We start from the raw sequence: 23,891 nt of genomic DNA, 5'->3' as shown, positions 1-23,891 counted from the left end.
ATTACGAAGAATTTGTTAGCGAAGGCGATGTAAATAATGTAAACATAAATACGTTTTACATTTGGATCAATTTATTTTATTTCACTAGTAATCCCATATATTGAAAAGCCCCTCAGGAAATTCGGCTGGACCAGAATCGCGGGAACCACTGGCGCCGCGCCGAAAGCATCCCGGAGGTGAAAAACCAGGGTCGCAGTGACAGTGACCTGAAAGATAAACGTGACAGATGATCAGTTTTTTTATTTCACTAACAACTACTATTACAGGACGAAGTTATGAAATAGACATTTCTTTTTCTTTACTGACCACTCTAGTTCGTGTCTTTTGCAAGCTACTTGACACTGACAAAGTACATTGTGCCGTTTTGGCACTACGAAAAGCCATAAATCAAAAGAAGAAGAAGATCAGTTATTTAAATTATAATTCTGTTTTCTTCATTCCTTCGTTTAGGGAAAAGGCAAAGGTATATCACCGTACAGCCATCAGTATTTAATATTCATATCGTATTTGATTATTTGATATCATTCATGATTGACATGGCTTTACGCCTACGTAATATTAATATTTATTTCCAATTTCATAGTAAGGTATAAAGCCAAGATAACAGGAAAGTAATTTTTCACAACTCATTTCAACATGTAGATACGAAGCCATTTTTTTTTTCTTTTCAGCGTCCGGCGACTACAACTATTGCGAACCCCAACCCATCTCCCCAGTTGTGATTATGGGCACACCCAACCGTTGGTTGGGAGAGGGCTTTTATAGGATATTGATGAATAAGAATATCAAAGTAGGTAACCAAGTCAACCAGTTCATCATGTGCCAAGTGCGGATTGGTAGACTTCACTCGCCTTTGAGAACATTATGGAGAACTCTTAGGCATGTCGGTTTCTCCACAATGTTTTCCTTCACCATTAAGCATGTGATTTTAATTACACAAGTGCGTGCCGGGGATTACGCTCTGTCCCTTAGAAAGGGAAGCCGAAGCCTTGCCGACTAAGCTATCAACGCTTGCTAATTATTAATCAATTAGTAGTAGCCATTATCATAATCGGTTTTAGGACAAATACCTACCACGCTACTCCAATGCGGTTTGATGGTCTTTAACAACAATTATTAAAAGCGAGTAATAATACCGGGTCTGACTGCTTTATGTGCTCTCTGACGCACACCGCCAATTTCCTAACTCCGTACTGAAAATTCTTTAACACAAAATATATGCAATATTTCGGCCCGACCGGACCTAGCAATTCTTTGCCCGACCCGGGATTTGAACCCAATACCTCGTGTTCCATAGTTGAAAATGTATATTAATCATTTCTTCAGGCTTAAAATAATGGATACAATATAAACATGAATGCCCTAACCTCTGTTAAACACTTATGAGGCAGTTGTAGAAGTAAATACATCAGTATTCTCACCTTCAGAGTTACAGACGCCATGGCCCGAACAGCCGGACGGACAGATGGATGTCTCTCTCAGAGTAGCCACTGCATTCCGGACTTCATCCGCCCCAACACACTTTTGGTTCAAGCACATCTAAACACACACACATTATTTCTTAAACGCAATGCTTATTTAAAAATCAGTACCTATCGTCTTTATACTTTATTAATACGCGAAGCAAACACTTTATAAAACTATTCCAACCTATTAAGTCGGTAGGTACTATGATAAATTATAAGTACCTACCTTAAATAAATAGAAAGTAAAGTATTAGGATGACAAATGCTTGTCTAGTAGGTAACTAACATAAATATCGAGGTTCAAAAGTAAATAAATAACTTCTAAAATATATGCAGTGTATTTTATTTATGCGAGCCTAACCCAATATTTGTAAACATATTTCATGAGGAATCACCCTATGGAATATTAATCCCTATTGAAGATAAAAGACCGACACACTCATAGTACGGACGCTAACGCGTACCTAATAAAGTTACAGAAGTAACTTGATTTAGAAAGAAAGAAAGAAAGAAAGAAAAACTTTATTTGGATATACACACACTAGAATTAAAATACAACTTGATAGTCTACACAACAATTATAGGAACGGTGTGATCCCAAAATGGTCTTCACTCAGCATGTTTGCAGTGCCTGTTTAGACACAGCGCTGATCTTCCGTGAAGCCAGACGTGACGTTTGGACGGTAGGCACTGTCAGAGCGACGCTTAAAAACTATGGGTACAATAATACAATTTAAAAGTGATATAAAATTAAAAAATAAGAAGTGTAATAAAAAATAATATAAAAGATTTGTATACATATATAATATTTTGTTACGATCGAACCGATAAAAAAAATAAAAAATAATAATAATAAAAAATAGAAATAAAAATAATAAACACACTTAGGCACCCTTGTTCAAATGTTTTGTTGTTGGAAAAGATATTCTCTTAATTTCTTTTTAAAAGAGAGTTTAGAAATGCTAATATCTCTTAATGGCGGAGGTAGGTCGTTCCAACATTTAGTAGCCGCGAATTTAAAACTACCACGAAAAGCAGCCTTAAAATGTCGCGGCATTTTAAGGGTCCATGTGCGATTTGACCTTGTATCCAAACTTTTCAGCCACGCGAGTTTATCATATAAATAGACAGGCTGCTGAAACTTTAATACTCCGAAAAGCAGTGCAGTGCTTTACTCGAATCTATTAGCGTTTCGGCTTTACATATAAGTCTCAGAGACAGTAAATAATGTACCTCTGAAGCATAAGTATTATTTCAGTTTCGATTTACACGTTGTATGTTACCTTGTCATCACCGCACTTCGCACCATCTGGAACCATCCCCGGATCAACGTCTTGTGTTCCCAAATCGATAACAGCGGCTCGGCAGACTTTAATTGTACCTGCGTAATCGGTACAAACATTCAATGATTTGATGAAGTTTCAGATTTCAGTGGTCGGTGCGGTTACGACCCACCCCCATGGCGCAGCGAGCATTGCGGTATTATATATAGCTCGAGGGTTCGATCCCCAGCCGGGAATTCTGGGAATTTATTATTTCTGAATTTGCGTTTGCGAAACATTGCGAACAAAGACGTGCCGCGAAGCGAAGGCGTCAGCGTAGAGACTCATTTCTCAACGTGTATGAATCAACACTATTAACCCATTAGCGGTCCACTACGACGCACGGGTTTCCTCTCAGAATGAGAAGGGTAAAGGCCTTGGCCCACCACGCTAGCCGAGGGCGGATTGGTGGACTTTCCTTCACGATTTAAGCAAGTGATATTTTAATTGCTTAAATCTTATATCTTTAAACGAGCAATTCTTGTATATATATAATTGGAATCTCGGAATCGGCTCCAACGATTTTCATGAAATTTAGTATAGATTTGTCGCCCCCGAAACCCCCTGGTTTCGATCGAGACATTTTAGAAAATGTAATTTTATTTGTGTTTTCCGGTAATAACCGATTTGGTGCAACGAAGTTGCACTGGTCAGCTAGTTTAATTAAAAACGCACATACAACGGCGGATCCAGGGGGTGGGTCATGGGGGTCATGACCACCCCCTGAGCTGGTTCCAGTGTAAAATAAAGAATAACAATTTTAAGTACTTACAGTAAGTACTGTACTTAAAATTTTTAGGTACATTAATAAAATACCTACTTTTTACTTCTATCTATTGTCCTCGAAATTAAATCACAAGTTCTCGACTTGACCACGACTATGTGACCCCCTCCTGGCGCCAAAGCTGGATCCGCCCTTGCGCAGATACCTATCTAGGAAAAGTTAAAGCACACAGCTAGGCGTGTATGGATAACTTACCGTTATTATTTATGAACGCAGCCGTAAGTTTAGCGGCGGTCTCCAAACCATATTCAAGGCGTTCGTTCAAATGTTTACAATGTAACCGACCGCATAGCACGTCTTCAGAGTCGCAGCGTAAATACTGCGCATGTTTGGTTTCTGTAGCCCGTGTGTAACCACAGTTCGCGTACCTAAGAACAAACGGTATGGTAAATGTATGGTGTGATGTGGTACTCAAAGGTATAGAGGTATGGCAGACAGTGGCGTGCACAGGGTCTTCGGCCAGGGTATGCATAAAGCAGATATATAGCATAAAATAGAAATATTCCCCTCCAATACGAGCTATATAAAATAATTTGGGTATGCAGTGCTTTTGTGCATGTATGAAATGCACGCCACTGATGGCCAATGGTAAACCTTTAACGTACCGGTAAAAGTGCAGAGTGACACTCCAAGATATAACGGTAAGGTAACAAACATTTTGACAGCAGGTTGGCGCAGTGGGCAGCGACACTGCTTTCTGAGTCCAAGGCCGTGGGTTCGATTCCCACAACTGAAGAATGTTTGTATTATGAACATATATGTTTTCAGTGTCTAGGTGTTTATCTGTATATTATAAGTATTTATGTGTATTATATTAGAAAAAATATATAAATCAGCTATCCTAGTATCCATAACACAAGATACGCTTACTTCGGGGTTAGGTGACGATGACGATTTATTATTTATTAACATTTTCGGCTAAGCGAAGCAAATTAATTTTTTATATAAGGGAATTACACACAACGGTAATTAGGTGTATGTAAACCTAATAATCCGTGGTACTTCATAGATGCTTAGTTAAGATATGCCCGTTTTTACTAAACCTAGGAATCGCCTTAATCGGATACCTAGTGATTTAGGTGAATCCTAGAGAAAAAAAAGTTTCACGAACACTTATGTGATGTCTAAAACGTTAGGCGCCGTCTTAAAATACGGTACCGATTCCGCGGATCGTAAATTTTAGGAGACTCGTAAAATGAATTTGATACTTCACTGGGATCTCATGATTCTTTCCAACCGCACTCACTTTGGTCTGGAGGCTTCCGCTGTGGCTAGTTACCACCGTTCCGTAAAACGTGCCGCTAAGCGATACAGCGCTTTTTTACGATGTCTCGTAGAAATTGATAAGGGGCATTGGTTCAATATAACTGCCATATAACAGGTAAGTCTGCAACTAACTTAGACTAATTCATCCACCACCAGGTGAGATTGCAGTCGAGGGCTAATTTGCAGTGGCGTGCACTTCATACATGCACTAAAGCACTGCATACCCTCAAATAGGAGGATTTTTTCCATTTCATGCAATTTTCCTGCTGTATGCATACCCTGGTAAGAAACCCAGTGCACGCCACTCCTAATTTGTAGTTGAATAAACAAAAAAAATCACCTATTTGCTCTTTTATTCTGTTGGTAACACTCAGCATCACTGTTGCGACCCGTCGCGCCCCACAACAGCCGGCACTGGTCTGTGTGCGTGGTACACGAGCCTTGTATACAGAATGCCTGGAACCCAAGCTTTAACCATTAAAAAAAATATATAAAGTTATACCTAGCCATAATAACTTACATAAGAAGTATAACTTTAGCTTTATATTTTTTTTTGTAATTTTTTTTTTTTTTTTTGCCTCGCTGCGTTGGTTTCGAGGACGTTTTAGATTTTATTTAGTTTTTAAATAGTTTATTTTAGGTTATAGTTATGTATTAATAAAAATTATATGTTATAAATTGTTTGCCAACCTTTTTTTTTACTGGTGACTAGAGTTTATGTTGCGGATTCAGTCAGTGGCGTTACAATAGGGTTACAAGTGCTGTATCGGGCCCCCAGACCGTTAGTGCCACGAATACCAGGTTGTAGGATACAAGGAACAACCTTAATGTTATAAACTTAAAGTTCATAATCGCGTGACAAAGTAACGTAGGTATTTACCTACATACGTCATTTTTACGAAAGAACAAATATCGGTTCTATATAAAAGTATATAAATTTGTTATCAATGGTGTCGTATAACAGATCCGAAAGAAGAGACGAAAATATGATAGCAATGTTTTAGTTTTATTAGACCCAAATTTACTTAATACAAATAAAAATACATAAAAAATAATGATTGATAAAATTGATATTGCATGGCAAATAAAAAAGGTTTTTTTTTTTCTTTTTTTTTACTTTTGGAATTTCCATTCCTATTTTTATTCTACCCTCTCTGTCCCCGCTTTTTAAATCACTTAATTTTAAATATATATATAATCTCTCTGATTTTAAATCTATATAGGTAAAGTCTAAAGACGCTGGAAGCGGCAATGATATGTAGGTACTTCCTCCTAACCTGCATACTAATTCCTGAAACCCACCTGATCGCTTGCACAGGGCAAGCCGTTCATCTTGTACACATCCTTCGGGCAGAACTCCGAGTGTCCAGTACAGTACTCTGGCAAGTCGCACTCGCTTATCGCAGACCGACAAACTGTGCTCGCTGCTTTTAGTCGACATCTCTACGAATTGTGGAAAAATACGTTTTTAATATTTTAATAACGGTTAGAAGCCGGCGTGTTGCGGAATTACATGATATACAATCCTTACAAATTTTTAGGAATGCGAAATTGTTTTTGTTGCAACCAATCAGATAAATTTTAGGCATAAAGATAGTTATAAAATAAATAATAAATAAATATACTAGGACAATACACACATCGCCATCTAGCCCCAAAGTAAGCGTAGCTTGTGTTATGGGTACTAAGATAACTGATGAATATTTTTATGAATAACATACATAAATACTTAAAATATACATATAAACACCCAGACACTGAAAAATATTCATGCTCATCACACAGACATTTTCCAGTAGTGGGAATCGAACCCACGGCCTGGGGGCTCAGAAAGCAGGATCGCTGCAAACTGCGCCAATCCCAACATTTGCAATGTTGGGCATGCCCTGCACGCCATTGGTATGAAGCGTACCCGCGGGTCGCAGCACTCTCCGGAAGCGCACGTAGCGTTTGCGCGCAGCACGCATAGCTGCGGGTCGCAGCACTCCGCGCAGGCGGGGTCGGGGCGCAGACCGCAGTCGCACTGCTCGCCCGGCTCCACGAACCCGTTGCCGCACGTTGGTGAGTCAAACAGACGCTTCGGTTTGTTTCTGAAAGTTGTAAAACGCCCGAGCTCATAATTGCCAGTGTCATTGCTGTTTTGCTTGTAGTTTTCAATCGGGACCTGACAGAAGGGTTTTATATAAACTATTTCGTTGTGCTAAGCATATTGCTATCCAATATAATTTCCGCAAAGTAAAGCAGTACTTTGCAGAAATCCATGATATATTATGGAAATTATACTCTGCGAAAAGCAGGAGAATCTTTATGGTGTAATTTATAATTTCTCCAATCCTTATACTTCACACCAAACAGATCTTCGGCAATGTACCCTCTGCGCACGTTTCGCTCTGAAACCGGAGCATCCTCAGGAGATGTTGAGTTTACAATGAATAATTGTTAAGTCACTCAACAATAATTTACTGTATTGGTTTGACTTAACAATTGGTGTGGAGTATAAGATTCTACTGCTTCTCTCGCAGTAAATGAAGCTTAACTTTCAAAAGTTTACTAATATTAAACATTTTTCGTTTTTAATCAACATTTCTTGAATATAGTTCAACGGGTACATACCACGCCAATATTATTGGATTTGTCCGATATTTCGACCCACTTACATGGACCGTGGTCCCGACGGGACTCCCCCGAATATAATATTGTTTGTTTGTTTTGTTTGTTTTAAGTCTTTATTGCACACACACATTTTATATAAATTAAACACAAATAGAAGAAACTTAAAATAATAAAAATAAAATAGAGCGTGCAAAGGCGGTCTTATCACTAAAGCGATCTCTTCCAGACAACCTTTGACGTTAGGAAAAAAAAAAACGAAGGAACGGGTTGGTGCAGCAATTTAAGTATAAAAAAAAAATATATATATTTATATATATACAAAATAATTTTAATAAACTACTTACTCATAAATTCTAATACTGCATACATATTGTTGTTGTGTATTCTAATACTATATTGTCTTGTTATGTACCCGTTGAACTATATTTAAGAAATGTTAAAACCCTGTAAAGCCCTTCTGACAGGTCACGATTGGAAAGCATATTCGTTTTTAACTATGCATTTTACAAGTCGGTCGGAATAAATGATTTCTTATTTTTATTTAATAAGAGGTACTTTCACCACCGATATGTTCAAAAGTTGGTAGCGCAGTTTTCTTTTTTGGCTCGTCTCGGCTGGTGCCCCCAGCTGTCCCTGACATACTGACTTAAAACTTATACCAGTGGACTGATCAAATTATCCGGTCACTAATCACGGACCAGAGCACAGGGTCTGCTATTACAATTGTGTGTGTCAGTGTACAGTGGTCGATCAGTGACTTCATGATAGTCAGTTTTGACAAGTTTGTTACCTATTCTACTAACTCAAGGGCGACTCATGGTTTTTCGATGGCGAATCACTGACACTGAAACACTGATGTTATTTTAGCTGCAGTGTCCGCAGTTAAGTTCTGGGAAAAATCGTGCTTCTCCTAGAAGCACTTTAAAATGCCGAGTAGGTACTCCGAAATGAAGTTAAAACATATAATTCACTAATCATTTTGACGACCTTCCTGACGCAGCGTCAAGCGCTGCAGTTTTAAGTGTGAGGTCCCGAGTTCGATCCCCGGCAGAGGTATTATGAGAATTTATAATTTTTTGTCTGTTCTCTGGTCGGATCTGGTGGGAAGCTTCGGCCGTGGCTAGTTACCACGCTACCGAAAAAGACGTGCTGCTAAGCGATTTACGATACGGTACGATGTCGCATAGAAGCAGATTGGTTGGTTTTTATCGTTTTAATATAACTGCTACAACCCTAAGAGGTTGGCCCGTCACCATCTTAGATTGCATCATCACTGACCAACAGGTGAGATTGCAGTCAAGGGCTCACTTGTAGAGGAAGGACCGCAGCGACCATTCTGGACTACGATTGACCTGCCATTGGAAGAGTGTTCGGGAACTTTGTACTGCATAGAAGATTAAATATTATCTTACAAGAGTCATTAGGTGTTCTTATTCCAAGTTATGTTCTGTAAAAAAATAATGCTATTCCTGATCTTATTTCTAACTTATGATTATCCGCTGTACCTATACGAATATTGTTTTCAATAGAAAAAAAAAACAAAGTCTCCTTACATTGGTTCTTAGCTATTTAATAAAGATTTGGCATAAACAATAAATACTATTTAAAGAGGGAAAATGGAAAAGTGCACGAAGCGGACACGTTAGTAACGTTCTGAAATCGAAATCTGAGCGGTTCCATTTTCTTTTCCATTTTCCACTTCACTTGTAATCCCTCTTCAAATAGTATCTTTTTAGTTTATGCCAAAACTTTAATAAAAAGCTAAGAAAACCTTTATAAGGGCACTTTTGAGAAAATCACCAGACATAACTATAATCTTACCGTAAGCAATGATCCATTCCCATTTCGAAAGAGAGGGCAAGCGAATGACGACTGCAGACAGACCAATGCGTTGGGGCGACCGAACCAACGCCGGGATTCATGATGCATTTCTCGTCAAGGCATTCGCAGTCAGGTTCGAAATCGTGATTCATGCCGAAATTGTGCCCCAATCCATGAGCTACGGTAGAAGCCACCAGTCCAATTACTGCAGAGTGGTTGACCGCCAAGCCACCAGAAAACTCAAAAGTGCATATTGTACCCTTTAAGGCATTTCCAACGATGCCATCTTTAGATTTCTTCATCCTGAAGTAAAACTTATTTTAATAGTTTGTGTCATAGTATAGAAATAATTATTAATTGCCCACGTGCGATGCAATTTGCGTTTTCACTTAATAAGTGAAGATTAACATACCAACAAATACATAGCTAAAAATAAGTTGCTTCAATAATTGAAAGTTCTTTAAGAAATATCCCTATCCCTACTAATATTATAAATGTGAATGTAAGTTTGTTTGTTACGCTTTCATGCAAAAACCATTAAACCGATCATTACGAAATTTTGTACACATATTCCGGAAGGTATTAGGTAGGGTATAGGATGCTTTTTATCCCGAAATTAAGCTTAGTTCTCTTGGGAGAGGGGGCGAAAGTATTTTTCACACCTTACACATAGGAGTAATATAGGATGCTTTTTATCCCGAAATTAAGCTTAGTTCTCTTGGGAGAGGGGACGAAAGTATTTAACGATTTCACACCTTACACATTTACGAGGCACATATCTTTCGAAAAGCGAAAAACAAAAGCTGACAAAGTCGAGGGCAACAGCATATACTTAAGAACATATACTAATAATCTAGTAAATCCTAAATTATAGTCTAAAAGTGCCATCCATTTTATTATGTTACAACCACGCTCCTCAGACCAGAACGCAGCATTACAACAATGTTGCTTAGCGGCAAAAATAAACATGGCGATAGTACTTCCCCGGAAGAGCTCTGTCAAAGAAGCTAAGTACTAAAAGAATTATTAAAACATATTACACATAAAACAAATGGTTAATGGTAATTAAAGAAATAAACTTACGTCAACAACTGTGCATTGTCATTGGGCATTGTATTGCTTAATATACCTTTCCTGTATTTCAAGAAGTTCGATAGAGTATCGTCTTCTATCCCATTTAAGCTTATTTCATCCCGCTCCGTCCATATAACAACGCCCACTAGAGCTATGAAGATATTCAGCGGCGCGTATAACTGAAATCACGCATTTTTCTGTCAAGATCACAATTATCACAGGCAGTAGATAAACATTTTATCCCCCGATTATATCCCCTGACAAGGTATATAATAACGTGTCCACCTGATAAAGCATGGGAACGTAGAATAGTACCCTATATTATATTGATATTATTTCCACTTGTGCGCCAGTGCTCTGAGAGTTGATAAAGCTGTGGGAGAAGATACATTTTTTTTCTTTCCCCGGGGATATAATTGTCTCCTGCCCATGCTAGCCGTGTTGAAAGACACAGCACAGCAATAATATAGGTGGAAATGCTATCTAAATAATATATACAGTGTAATAATTTAACGGACGGACGGACGGCTGTGAAACTTGGTCTCTAAATCTAAATCATAGAACGAAACTAGTAACTTGAAAAAGAGCAATGGAAAGAAGCATGATAGGAGTGAAGATAAAAGACCGATATAGTAGTCACAACATTAGAAATCAAACTAGAGTTAATGATATTCTAAGTAAGATTGACATACAAAAATGGAGATGGGCAGGACATTCACCAAGAGATAGACAGGAAAAATGGAGCAAAGTCGTCACAAACTGGTACCCACGAGATGGAAAGAGAAATAGAGGTCGACCATATAGGAGGGATGGAAAGACGACATTAAACAGACCGCGGGACCTAACTGGCGCAGAGTAGCGCACGACAGGAAGCAGTGGCGAGAGCTAGAAGAGGCCTTTGCCAACAGGCAATCCGAAACGCGTGACATAATTAATTTACAATTTAAGTACATAATTTAAATTCAATATTATTGTAAAACCATACCTAACCTAAAGAATCAATATATTAATGTTTATTAAATTTAAAAGTATTAAAATGTTTATTAGTATGTATGAAATGACGTTGTGGAATTAAAGGCTATTTTTATTTACGGAGGTAAACTTTTCGTTTTCCCGGCATTGGTGGACGGTGTGGAAATATTATCCAAGTAAAAGGTGTATTATGTGTTACTAGCTGTCGCCCGCGATAAAACTTAATTTTTCCCGAATTTAGAAGAAATCCTGGGACCTCTTATCTCCAGCAGTACCTCAAAATCAGTTCTATGATTGTATACGTTATCAGGTCACAATCAGACAGGTATACGACCTGTTAAGTTTATAATATTACAACGGATGTACACATCGACCTCGAGGTGAATAAAGCGGAATCCCACGAGCGTTGAGAACTATGGATTAAGAATCTACTCCGCTACAGAAAACATCAAGCATACCAAAGAAGAAAACTCACAGAATTCATGATATTCGCGATGTCCTTTAACTGTCTGTGAACTGTTTGGATATTTTCATCGTTGGCTTCGTACACTGATCTGTCAGCCACTAGTACCAGCTCGACGAATCGAGACTTCTTGTTCACTTTGAATGGGCCTTGGATCTCTTTCACCTCAGAGTTATGCGTTCTTCGTTTGTACTGAGGAAAAGCCATAATCATATCAAACCATCACCGGCCCACAAGGCACGGGTCTCCCACAAAGGGGGTAAACAAAAACTTAAAAATCCAAGGAAAAAAGTTTAAGTAAAAAATTGTTATAAACAAATTATAAATATTTTTTTAACTTTTATGGCACGATCTAGTTAAGTATGTATGTAAGAAAGGCTCTACGCAGCGAAAATTTTTTACGACCATTATTTAAACATTTTTTTTCACTTACAATTAAGACGGTAGTTCGAGAAAATTTCATTAGTTAACAATTGTTTAACTTGTTGAAAAATTTACTTACTTACTTGTAAGTAAAATTTCCAACGGGAATAAATTAATTATAGTGTTCAGAACACACCATAATTTATTTCAAATTTAAAAAAAATATTTAATACCTTAAAAAAAACGGCTAACCTGTTAGGGGTATGACAGTTATATTCGACCCATACAACATAAACGGTTTCTATGCGACACCGTACCTGAACTCTATATCGCTTAGCGGCACGTCTTTGTCGGTAGGGTACCCGGCCACACCAGAAGCCTCCCACGAGTGAAGAATTCCGAAATTTTGAAGAAATCCGAGGACTCCCAAAATCACTTAATCCGAGGCTAGATTTTTATAGAATATTAGCCACAGAAACCAGAGTAGCAACTTCTTCATAAGATATTATGAAGAAGGATATTTTTTTTTTCAGTGCTGATATTTGAATATGTCTTACATGAACCAAATTTATGAGCATATATTTTTTTTTATGTTTTACTTAACGATACAGACGAACGATAAATTAACGGTTACAAAAGATTAGTCCCCGGAAAAGATAATTATGGGCACCCTACAATAGCTATCAGCTGTTAACTTGCGATTAACGTTCTCGCACTCCTATCGTCGTAGCGGTAATTCCATAAAATAAAGCATAATAATAACTAAAACAATTAAAATTGAAAAACCCATTACTTACCTACGCATGCCACACTTTACGATGGTTTTTTTTAATCCACTACAAGATGACGACAAGGCACCTATAACGCGTTCATTGTAGTCATTCAACATTCTTCGACAGCATTGCAATCTATGTTCATTTTATAGTCTATTTTGAAGTGTTATTCTAGTGAAACTGGCCTGCCGTTCTAACAAGTTGTAAGAAAATAAATAAAGAAATAAAATACTAACCCGAATAGATCTCTTAAATTTTTTGCTTTGTTTTCTAAACTGCATCTTTAAATGTTCAAGGTCATCTTTAATATTAATACCATCGTAGTATCCGCAGGTGGACTTAGCCGACAAATCTGAATGGTCGTAGACGAAGTGTTTAGAGCCAATCTCGGTATCTACTGAAAGAGAAGTTATTTTACAAATATGAAAGAGCTCATCAAAAAAATAGGCATAGCGTCGTCACTGAAATGCCAAATAAAACCACTGCTTATCTATTCCAACTTTATAGCAATTGTCTTTATAAGTCTTTATAATTCTGCAGCCTACGATGGAGTCTCACTCTTCATCGCGCATTTGTTTCACTCTTCATTTGAAGCCTACTTATGTTATAGAGTTGGGAAAAACAAAAGCCGTAAGTGTGTGTATACCAGATCTTTACGGTGCGTTTTAGAAACGAGGAAGCTACGGGTTTTTTTATAAAACGCACATAGCTCTGATAATTTAGGTACGTTCTGGAGATCCAAATCGGTCCTCCCCAAGCCCCAACCTAGGCTATCACGGCTTCCCACCGTGAGTATTAAAGGGTTATGTTATAGTTTATTTTTCTTCCACAAAGTTCCACGCACGCGGGAGGCTTTATTAGAATTACAATTCAGCCTTAGGACTAAATAGTGGCATTTGTTTTAACTTTTAAACTAAACTTATTCATCAGTATCTAAGAATTATGTCCCATATCTCACTGTGTTCATAACATGGGAGTCACTTTGTTCTTGTAATCTTAAAATATATTAATTATTGTAAATCAAAATAGCAGATTTAAATACCTTGCGCCGGTTCAATGTATCTCATGTGCTGCCCATCGTAAATGACCCCCCTCACGCCGTCGCAGGTCGACAGTGCTACCCAGGAGTCCGTTTTGTTCCTCACCTTGCCAGAGTACTGGCATATGTCCAGCTCCTGGATATTAATTAAATGGGCTACAGCTTGCAGTAGTAGTAGCAGACGGCTTATTTAAAAAGTTGTTATGCAATGTGCATTAAGATAATCAACATGTTACCACAAAATATGCAGATGTAATATCACTTAGAAGATTTAAACCTGCTTTGAGAAAATGGTTTAGTGCACAAACATTTTTGCCTTGATTTTAAATATAATTTAACCTAAACTGTCATTATAATACGAATAGAATAGAAAAACTTTATTGCAACACAGCACAATAGGAAAAATACAAGTAAAACAGTAATAGTAGGTACTTAGTGCTAGTGTGCAAAGGCGGCCTTATCACTAAAGTGATCTTTTAAAGGCGTACGAACCTACAAAAAAAAAAAAAACTTACATGAACATACGAGTACATACTACATTAAAATATTAACTACAAAAATAGCGATATAAATTTATATATACTATAATAGATATTTATGATTCATATTTATGATATTATAAACTTACATAATACTCAGTTACATAGCTTATTAATTTACCTCAGTATTTGGACGTCGATGTGAGCTACAAAATATGGGTTAAACACAACTTGTTAACATCTATCTTAATATTTATAAATCTCCTGTCACGATGTTTGTCCGCGATGGACTCCTAAACTACTGAACCGATTTTAAATTAAATTGGCACACCGTGAGCAGTCTGGTCCAACTTAAGAGATAGGATAGCTTAGATCTTTAAGTAAAGTCACAATTTTATTTTATTTGTAATTATTTGTCTATAATTAATTGACAGTCACATGTTATATGTATATACAACTATACTCATTTAAGGCTTAGCGATACTGAATACTTTAAAAACAAAATCAAACGCAGACGAAGTCGCGGGCAACAGCTAGTGTAATATAAGTTTTTAATACCTACCTGACTTTATGTGGTTTTATATTATTCTGCCATGAATGTAATTTATTTTCACATCATTTTTTTAGCTGCGGTAGTTTCGAAGACGTAGGTTTTTTAATTAATTTTACATCGGTTATATGCGGTTATTTTTGTTTATAAATAAAATAAATTACATTTACATTTAAATTCGTTATTTGCATAAAATAAGGTAGGTACCTTATTTTATGCAAATAACGAATTTAAATTTAACTCTATACCAAAAATCATACAAAACATCCACTACTACTACTTCTACTAACATTCATTCATTTTTCATTTCATTGTTTTTTGATTTACAATTAGATATTATTCGTTAGCTTACCTCGATGCTGGGCTTGTTGGTCACAACTGATCCATTTTTCTGATAGATTACCGCATGATCTCCTGGTATCAAACCTTCGTTTAACACCAGATCGAGAATGTTCTCCACTCCGCCAAGGTTAACGGTCATTGTCACCTCAGGATGATGGAGACCATCCTGAAATGAATATCATCATAATTATTCTGTTTAATTATTTGCCCAATTGTTCGAGAGAATCATACAGAAATGGTCCAATTGGTCCAATGGGTGAACAACGATAATTCTCTATCTCTCGAACTAAGGAACTGCGGGATTAGGGAACTCTGAGATTTAGGAACTCCAGATTTTAGAAACTCCAAGATTTAGGTATAGCTCCGAGATTTAGGAACGCAGCGATTTCGGAACTTCGAGCTTTAGGTATTTGCGATGGATTGCACTTGTATATAGTGTGAAGTTTAAAGATTTACGATTTCTGAGAGTGCATGCTATCTGGCACGTTTCCACCAGCAAGTTCACTTGCGTAAATCGTGCAATCCCTAAAAATTAGTATTGCCCAAATGCAAGAACAAGACGAGACTTAGCCAGTCTTGGTCTTGGTCTTGCGCCAATACACCTGGTCTTGGTCTTGGTTTTGGTCTTGCGCTCCCAGTCTTGGTCTTGGTCTTGGTCTTGCAGCAAGAGTCTTGCAAGTCTTGCAATTACCTATTAGTCTATTACTATTTATTAAAGTTTACTTTAAATCTTAGAAAAACGTATTAGAATTGGAACATTGTGAGCTTGAATTAACATAGCCATAGTAAAGATCAAGCAGATTAATAAATAACTGAAGATTTGATAAGAAATTCGAAAAATCAACTGACCTATATGTCGTTTTCCATGGAAGTAACTGTTTCTTAATAAACATTTATGATTTATAAGCTTACATTTGCTAAAACATGTAAAAAAACAAATTAATTACAATAACTTGACTGTATTTTAAAGAACAATACTTATCTGTCTAGAAAGAGATTGAACCCTCAACTTATAAGAAATTTAATAAAAGAGTTTTACGATTTATCATTTATTTGAATAAAAAATAAAATACAACACAAATCAACAGCTTTATCATTAGGTTATGATACTTTATATCAATTCTTTTGACCAAGAATTAATACAAAGTAACCATCTGGCTGACTCATCACTTAACCTATTTCTATGTTTTCTAATTACTAATGATGCTTTAGAAAATAACCTCTCAGCAGGTACTGAAGTTGCAGGTATTGAGAGAAAATCACGGGCCATTTTCGATAAAATCGGATACTCTGTCTCATGCGTCCTCCACCAATCTAAAATGTCTTCCGAGCTGGCAGTTCTTGGTTTTCTCAGGTACTCCTCCAACTCGTCTATCACTAAGCCTTGAAGACAAGATCCAGATGACGTCGAGGGACATTCATAGAGTTTATCAAAGTCTATTACATCTTCATCTTCATCACATACTTTATTGTCTTTTTCTGGTAATTCCAGAGATTTGTTCAGTGAGTGTAGACTTTTATATTCTTCATAAAGTTCATTGAACTTGCGCAGACTTTCTGTTTTAAGTTGCTTCCCCCACATTGTCAGGTCAAAAGTCTGAGCCTTATGCCTTGGGTCTAAAAATAAAGAAGTACAATAAATCCAGTTGCTCTTCTTGTAATGTTTAAGCATTTTGTCTCGAGCTGCTTGGAAAGCTAGAATGAGCCTTTCATCCACTTCAGATCGATTAGGTTTCTCATCTAACTGTTTTACCATGGATTCAATTTTATCTAGCAAGAGATTAAATGATACAATGACTAGCGGTAACGTAACATATTTGTCTCCACCAAGTTTTGTACTTAAAAGTTTAAAGTTTATTAGAAATTTATGTAATTTTTCGAGTACCTGCCATTCATTAGCTGTGATTTGAAAATCATTCAATTCGGTGACAGAACTGCACAATATGTCAATGCCCGCTCTCACTTTTAAACCAAATCCAATCATATCATGTGTGGAATTCCATCTCGTTGGACAGTCAAGAATGGCATTTAGATTTGATGGCACGCCAGCTGCTTCACAAGCAGACTGAAACTTCTTCTTCACTATCTCACTTCTTTTTATTTTACTGGAAATACTGCGTAACTTTGTTACAGATGTACGCGAGTCAGCAATATTTGGTGCAGATTCTTCATCTTCCTCATCCTCAGTTTCGTCTGCATAGTCTTCGTACTGCTGATCTTGCGCGTTAGTGTCAGACTCACAGTGTAATGCTAAGGTCTTTAATAAATCTTGTACACCAAGGTTTAAAATGTGAGCAAAGCACCGGAAATGTTGATTGTCTGAATCAAAGTGTGGCGGCAGCTGTTTGCCCAGTTCATACATAAATTTGGTATTTGCAGTTGCGTTGTCGACCGTGATACCTTGTATTTTATCAATTATGCCATATTCCAATAAACATTCATGGAAAATCGTTGCAATATCTTCCCCAGTATGTCGACCGCGTGATGGTATAAAATCAAGAACTACAGATCGATACTTCCATTCGTTGTCTATATAATGAATAGTAACCCCGTAGTAACTCCTACCAGCAATTGACGTCCACCCATCAATGGTAAACGACATTTTAGATGATAATGGTTGAAGTCGTTCCTTGAGATTCAATTGGAGCTCTTCAAATCGCTCTTTGACTTTCCTTCTAAGTGTAGACCTTTTAGGAAACACCATATTAGGGCAAATACGTCGAAAATATACTTGTGTAGCTTCGTCATCGAAAAATGAGAAGGGAAGATATTTTTTCACCACCCAATCAACTGTAGCTGTCGTGATGTTGTCACTGCTGTTTTCCGACTGAAACAAAACAATAAATCTTGTGTTATTATTTAAAACATACTAGGTTTGAGCGTATAAGAGGAGGAGGTTTGTTGTTGTTAAATCGAGAAAATCGTTAAATTGATATTTGTTATATTAAGGTTGCACTGTACTGTAATTTACCAAAATAAAGTACTTAGTTGTTACTGGCCGATTAAATGAAAATATGGGTGTTTATAAAAAATATTTAAGACGATAATTACATACTTAATATGTCGCACCCCTAGATGAAAACACCACTAACTCAAAAATACTTACGTAAGTTAATGGCGTTTTTGAAAGTATCGCATGAATAGCTACGCGGAGTTAAAATTCTTTTAACTGTTAAAAAAATATTCTTACCTGTCCACTTCTTCCAGCGGTTACTAAAAAGCTTGTGATATCTCCACTTAATTTTGGTTTAACAGGAAGAAATATTTCTGATTCCTTTTTGTGGAAAGACATTAGATGTTTCCTTAAGCCTGAAGTGTTTCTGTTTTTCATTTTTATTTCAATCTTTTTATGTTGGCACAATTTACACAAGGCAGTTTGGGATGCATGAATTATTTCGAAAAACTCCTCAAATTTGCTTTTGGGTCTTTTAGATCTGTGACTCAAACTCTCGTTACTCGGACTAGAATAATTTGAATCTTCGTCACTCATATTAAATTGTACACGTGATACGTTTTTAGAAAACAACGAGAATTAGTAAAAACAATTATTAAGTTAGAATCGAAGCACAGCTCAATTGGAAATGACTGGAATTAAAATAATTCCTTCATTTATAGTACGTTTCCTTGCTTTTTACCGCGCCGCCTCGCCACGTGCCGGCTCTATGAAAAGGATGCCGCCGCAAATCGAACGATGCCGCGTGCGGCGTACAAACACACACTAAATATTACCTACTTGTACAGACGCGACCCGTGAATAAAATATATGTAAAGAATTAGTGCCAATCACTATTCTTTACATATAAGTGAATGTTTTGGCGTGCATCTATACTAATATTATAAAGCTGAAGAGTTCGTTTGTATGTTTGATGACAGAAGTTTTAATATAAATAAATAAATCCTGAACGTCACTATACCTCCAAAGTTACTATTCCTCGTGGACGAAGTCGCGGGCACAGCTAGTAAATACTTACTCTCATCATCTCTCTCAGAGATATTCGAACACTTTTTTGCTATTTTTTCTTGTAAAAACTTAAGAAATATAATGACTAAATGTACAATAATAGTACCTAAGTAATTAGTTTAAAACCATATAAGTAATCAATATTATAATTACTTACTAGAATGAATTATTATGACATCTACTACCTATCCTCACCATTTTATCCTAATCATAATACTACTTGCGTGATCAGTATAATGTATTCATTTTCATTCTAAGCACTCTGAAACTTATTTATTCTTTGGAACACCTGTAGGTACTCTTAAAATTCGAAATTATTTTGCATGAATAGTGTCAAATGTTATGATTTCGGCGCGGCGGCAACGATTGTTTTAGATTTCAAAAGAAGCCGCCGGCGCGTGTATCATAACCATGTACTTCCGAAAAGCGGCAAATTTCTTTGAGAAGTAAGTACAAAACCTTTGATGCCGCATTATCAAAGTGCCGATGGTTAAAACATAACTATGCATGCACTCAGTTTGATTTTAATAGATATTTTTTTATTCGCTATGTTTATGGTATTAGTCGTAATGCGCATAGGTCTAGTTTTTCATATTCTTTGATATAGTTTTTTGCGTCTCATAGAATTCCTAAGCGTACCTACCTACCTATACACCGAACTGTTACACCTAACTACTCCGTGAAATAGCGCTAAGTCCTAGCTGCAAGACGCAAGAGTCTTGCAGGCTATGTCTTGTTCTTGCTCAAGTCTTGCACGGTCAGTCTTGGTCTTGGTCTTGCTAAAAATACGCGGTCTTGTTCTTGGTCTTGGTCTTGCAAAAACGCAAGAACAAGACCAAGACTGCAAGACCAAGACTGAATTTGGGCAACACTACTAAAAATCAGTAACCTAGACCGATTTCGGCTACGGCCGATTGTCAATCTCCATAGGTATTTCCCAACAACGCGGGAGGTATTATAGTTCACAAGGGTGTGATCAATAATATTCATTTATTATACTTTATCACAGACTTAAGGACATACAGACACCGTGTACGTCGTGGACACGGTTCTGTATGTCCTATATAAGTCTATATTAGTTGAAGCATCAAAAACTACTCCACTTTAGAAGTGTTTCTCGAACAGGCGGTTACTCACTACAATCATTTAGCAGTTGTCAGTAATTATTTGAGCTCTAATAATATAAACGTTTACCATAAATTTGGGAAAATGGGAAAGTTTGTGAGCTAGCAACATTCCGCGGATGTGAAGTGAGACGTGCTCGGGGCCTCTTCGCTGTTTTAGGGCACAATGCACTGCATGGAATAATGGCTGAATAAGTTTGTTTGTTCTTAATTCTGTGATAGTTTTGTTGTTTTTTTTTAGTTTATATTTTGAATTTTGTGTACCTAAGTGGCTTCTCACCTTTTCAATTAATAATAAACAAATAAATTTCAAGATTACCGTATGGCGTGTGGATGTGATCTCTCTTTTCGTCCTGCCATGATGCAGTACTGGCTGAACTATGCTGTGTCTACGGAAGTCTGTAGCAGGACTTTCTGAAACAATCCACAAGATTTTATCGAGTTCCTTGGCGAAGTTTTCTGTGAGAGAGTGTGCTCAAGAACTATTCGATCTCATTCCCTCTTCACCAATCTACCATCGTAATGCAAGACACCGGGTAGTTTTCCATCCCTATGTTGCCAATATCCCAAAATCTCGCACAAAGCGATTTGGATCTTCTTTTCTTATACGCATGGCTGGGGTTTTGAAAACCCTACGGAGTCTGTGTTTCCGTATGCTAACAACCAACAAAATCTTTAAAACAAGAGCGAATAGGACTCTTTTAGGCAAGTGCGTCCAATCTTGGGCCACATCTACATTTTTCATCAGGCGAGATTTGGTCAAGCTCTAAAAAAGTATTAATGTTAAAAAGAAGGCAAAAGAGTCGTAACACCTGCGTCTCAGGTAGCTGGACGAAGTGATGTTCTGGCGATAGTTTTCCATTTTTTTTTAGAAGCATATGGTCACCATCAGGTGGCCATATGCTTCTAAAAAAAGGTCCCCCCCAGAATTTTCTCCGCTCTGGTCTGGTCAGGTGGTCTGGCTTCGACGTACATAGTTTAACACCCTACCCAAAAATTATTACCCCTCCGCAGGTGCTGATATAATCTCTATCATTTATAATATTAGTAGGGATAGGGATAGGCCCTATCCCTACTAATATTATAAATGTCAATGTTTGTTACGCTTTCACGCAAGAACTTCTTTACCGATCCTCATGAAACTTTGTACAAAAATTCTTGAAAGTGTTAGAAGTAATATAGGATACTTTTTATCCCTTTGGGTGCCTTAGGGAGAGGGGATGAAAGTTTTTGACGATTTTACACCATAAATCCGACAAATTATAACCGATTTAAATAATTATTTTTGTACTACAGAGGTTATAACATGTATTTAATTTTGCCTAAACTTTGTGTAGATCTGATGAATGTTGTTGGAGATAGAGGACAGAACTCCTCAGCGGACAGCAGCAAACCCCTCATTTAAGGCTTAGCGATACTGAATACTTTATTTTTTTTTTAGAACTAAAACTAAATTGAATGCCACATCAAAAAACAAAATCAAACGCAGACGAAGTCGCGGGCAACAGCTATTAATTAATATATACAAGAGTGTGAATAGAAACCGATTAGGGGTAGGGTCGTAGGTATGGGTTTACTGCCATACCCTTAATAGATTAGCTCGCTATCAACTTCGACTGTATCATCATTCACAAGCTGGTGAGATTGCAGTCAAGGGTTAACTTGTGAGGGAATAAAAAAAAATTGGTGAAGGAATTAGGATATGTTATATATATTATTATATTATATATTTGTGTGACGTTTATATCTTATTTATTGCAAAACCATAATAAATCATACATATGTTTTTCCTTTTACGCCTTTGGTTGGCGGGAAGAGAAAGCTATGTAGCGATAGGGCCCCGAAATAGTACCGTTTTGCGTTTTAATTTATACACGACTATAACTTCTTATTCTTGGTGTACAATATTTATTTAATAACTATTACAAAATACAATATAATAGGTGGTTTGTAGATTTCAATTATTACTTACTTATGTGCTGTGCTCCACCAAGATTTGTAAGGAACGATAAAAATAAGTAAAACACGATAAAACACAATGAGCCACTATACATTTTAACATTCAAAGTTTGAATCATTTTAAAAAAAACATGAGAGCTACTTATTTTTTTGTAACTAAGTACCTATTATTTTATAGGATATTTAACAGTTTATAAAGCTAGTGAATAAGGAAAACAAACGTTTAATAATTATAAGTTATTTACTCTGCGAGTGACAGATGTAAAGTGTTCTACAGCATATTTTGTCTGTTGTTAAAGTAGGTACCTATGTTTATACTTGTTTCAAGATCAGAGGTTAACGGTTGGTCCATAACAAGTAGATTAGACCCACAACAATCAGTGGTCAGTAAACTTACTATAAATTTAAACCAAATAAGTAGATTACTGTACCTACTTAGTACTTTTTAAGTTACACTTCTTTTGGTGCGATAGGGAAAATTTATAAGAGTAAATTTTTACGACGACACCCTGAAGTTAGCTATAAGGTTTGATAGCGTACACTTTCAATTGTCTAAGTTTGCGGGCTCATTTCGGTGATTTAATTGATTCAATTGTACAAATATCTCAAATTTTAATGTTGAGTGAAACTTGGTAGTCCGATAATGAGCCTAGTATTGAAAATTTAATAAAATAAAATTGAATAAACTTTATTTAACTACACGATGCGTTGTATTAAAACTTTCAATGTATTTAAAACCTTTTTTCTATTAAAAGTGTAGTTTTTCCTACAAACGTAGAATAAGGCGAAAGATTCATTTTTTTAATGGATTTTTTTTTTTAATTTATTTTATGGCCATTCAAGTCCTTTAAGGCCTTTCAAAAATTAAAAGTTTTTTATCTTGCAACGACAAAGAAGTACGAGTATAACTTCTAACGCGTGTACATGAGTACACACGTCAATTTTTTTTAATTTATCCTCGCTGCACCGCCGATTCGTACCTATTCGTAAAAAACATAACTGTATAACCCGAAACGAAATAACAGTAGTTTAAAGTAACTGAACACGGAACTTGTTTTCGCTGGGGACAGCGGGACATACAACCTGAAAACGGGACCATCCCGCCCAAAGTGGGCGATTATCTGGTCACTTTACTTATACTTACTCATGTTAGGTCAGAGGCTGAGTTCCTGCCCGACTTAAGATTATTTTTTGTAGATCAGTTAATTAATGGAAAATAATAACAATGTTTTTTGGGTTTTTACTTTTTATGTTCTGATATGGGGTAGTTACATAATAATTTTATTGCAATGACAATAGGTATAATTTTATTTCAGAAACGTGAGATTTTAATCCATCGGAATATAAACACGTTTAGGTATTTATTATTTATATATAAAGACACTGACCCCAGTGCTATCTGTCGGGCTGATTTGTGAATCTAAACCACCCAGGGTGCCACCTAAACGCATACCAAAAAATTCATTCAAATCGGTCTAGCCGTTTAGGAGGAGTTCAGTGACATACACAACCACACAAGA

General features: G+C 36.6%; 1 protein-coding gene across 2 annotated transcripts; it reads right to left on the bottom strand.

Moving 5' to 3' along the window:
* Positions 1–49: 49 nt before the first annotated feature.
* On the bottom strand, positions 50–22,515 carry LOC120634394 (zinc metalloproteinase-disintegrin-like batroxstatin-2). Of its 2 annotated transcripts, none has more exons than XM_039904921.1 (15): positions 22,385–22,515; positions 20,732–20,826; positions 15,338–15,493; positions 13,960–14,092; positions 13,154–13,314; positions 11,794–11,973; positions 10,356–10,525; positions 9,273–9,575; positions 6,751–6,928; positions 6,141–6,281; positions 5,179–5,294; positions 3,768–3,940; positions 2,750–2,847; positions 1,422–1,539; positions 50–206 (listed from the first exon to the last, which is right to left on the bottom strand). In XM_039904921.1, the coding sequence occupies exons 1-15, from the start codon at positions 22,488–22,490 to the stop codon at positions 85–87; spliced, it is 2,250 nt and encodes a 749-aa protein (XP_039760855.1). In that variant the 5' UTR covers positions 22,491–22,515; the 3' UTR covers positions 50–84. The 2 variants fall into 2 exon arrangements, with proteins under 2 accessions (XP_039760855.1, XP_039760856.1); XM_039904922.1 differs by having other exon boundaries at positions 13,154–13,311.
* Between the last annotated feature and the right edge of the window lie 1,376 nt (positions 22,516–23,891).

This window comes from Pararge aegeria, chromosome 23 (genome assembly GCF_905163445.1).
Source record: "Pararge aegeria chromosome 23, ilParAegt1.1, whole genome shotgun sequence".
Classification (NCBI taxonomy): domain Eukaryota; kingdom Metazoa; phylum Arthropoda; class Insecta; order Lepidoptera; family Nymphalidae; genus Pararge; species Pararge aegeria.
Note: the sequence above shows the minus strand (reverse complement) of the source record. Positions and strands in the feature narration are given on the sequence as shown.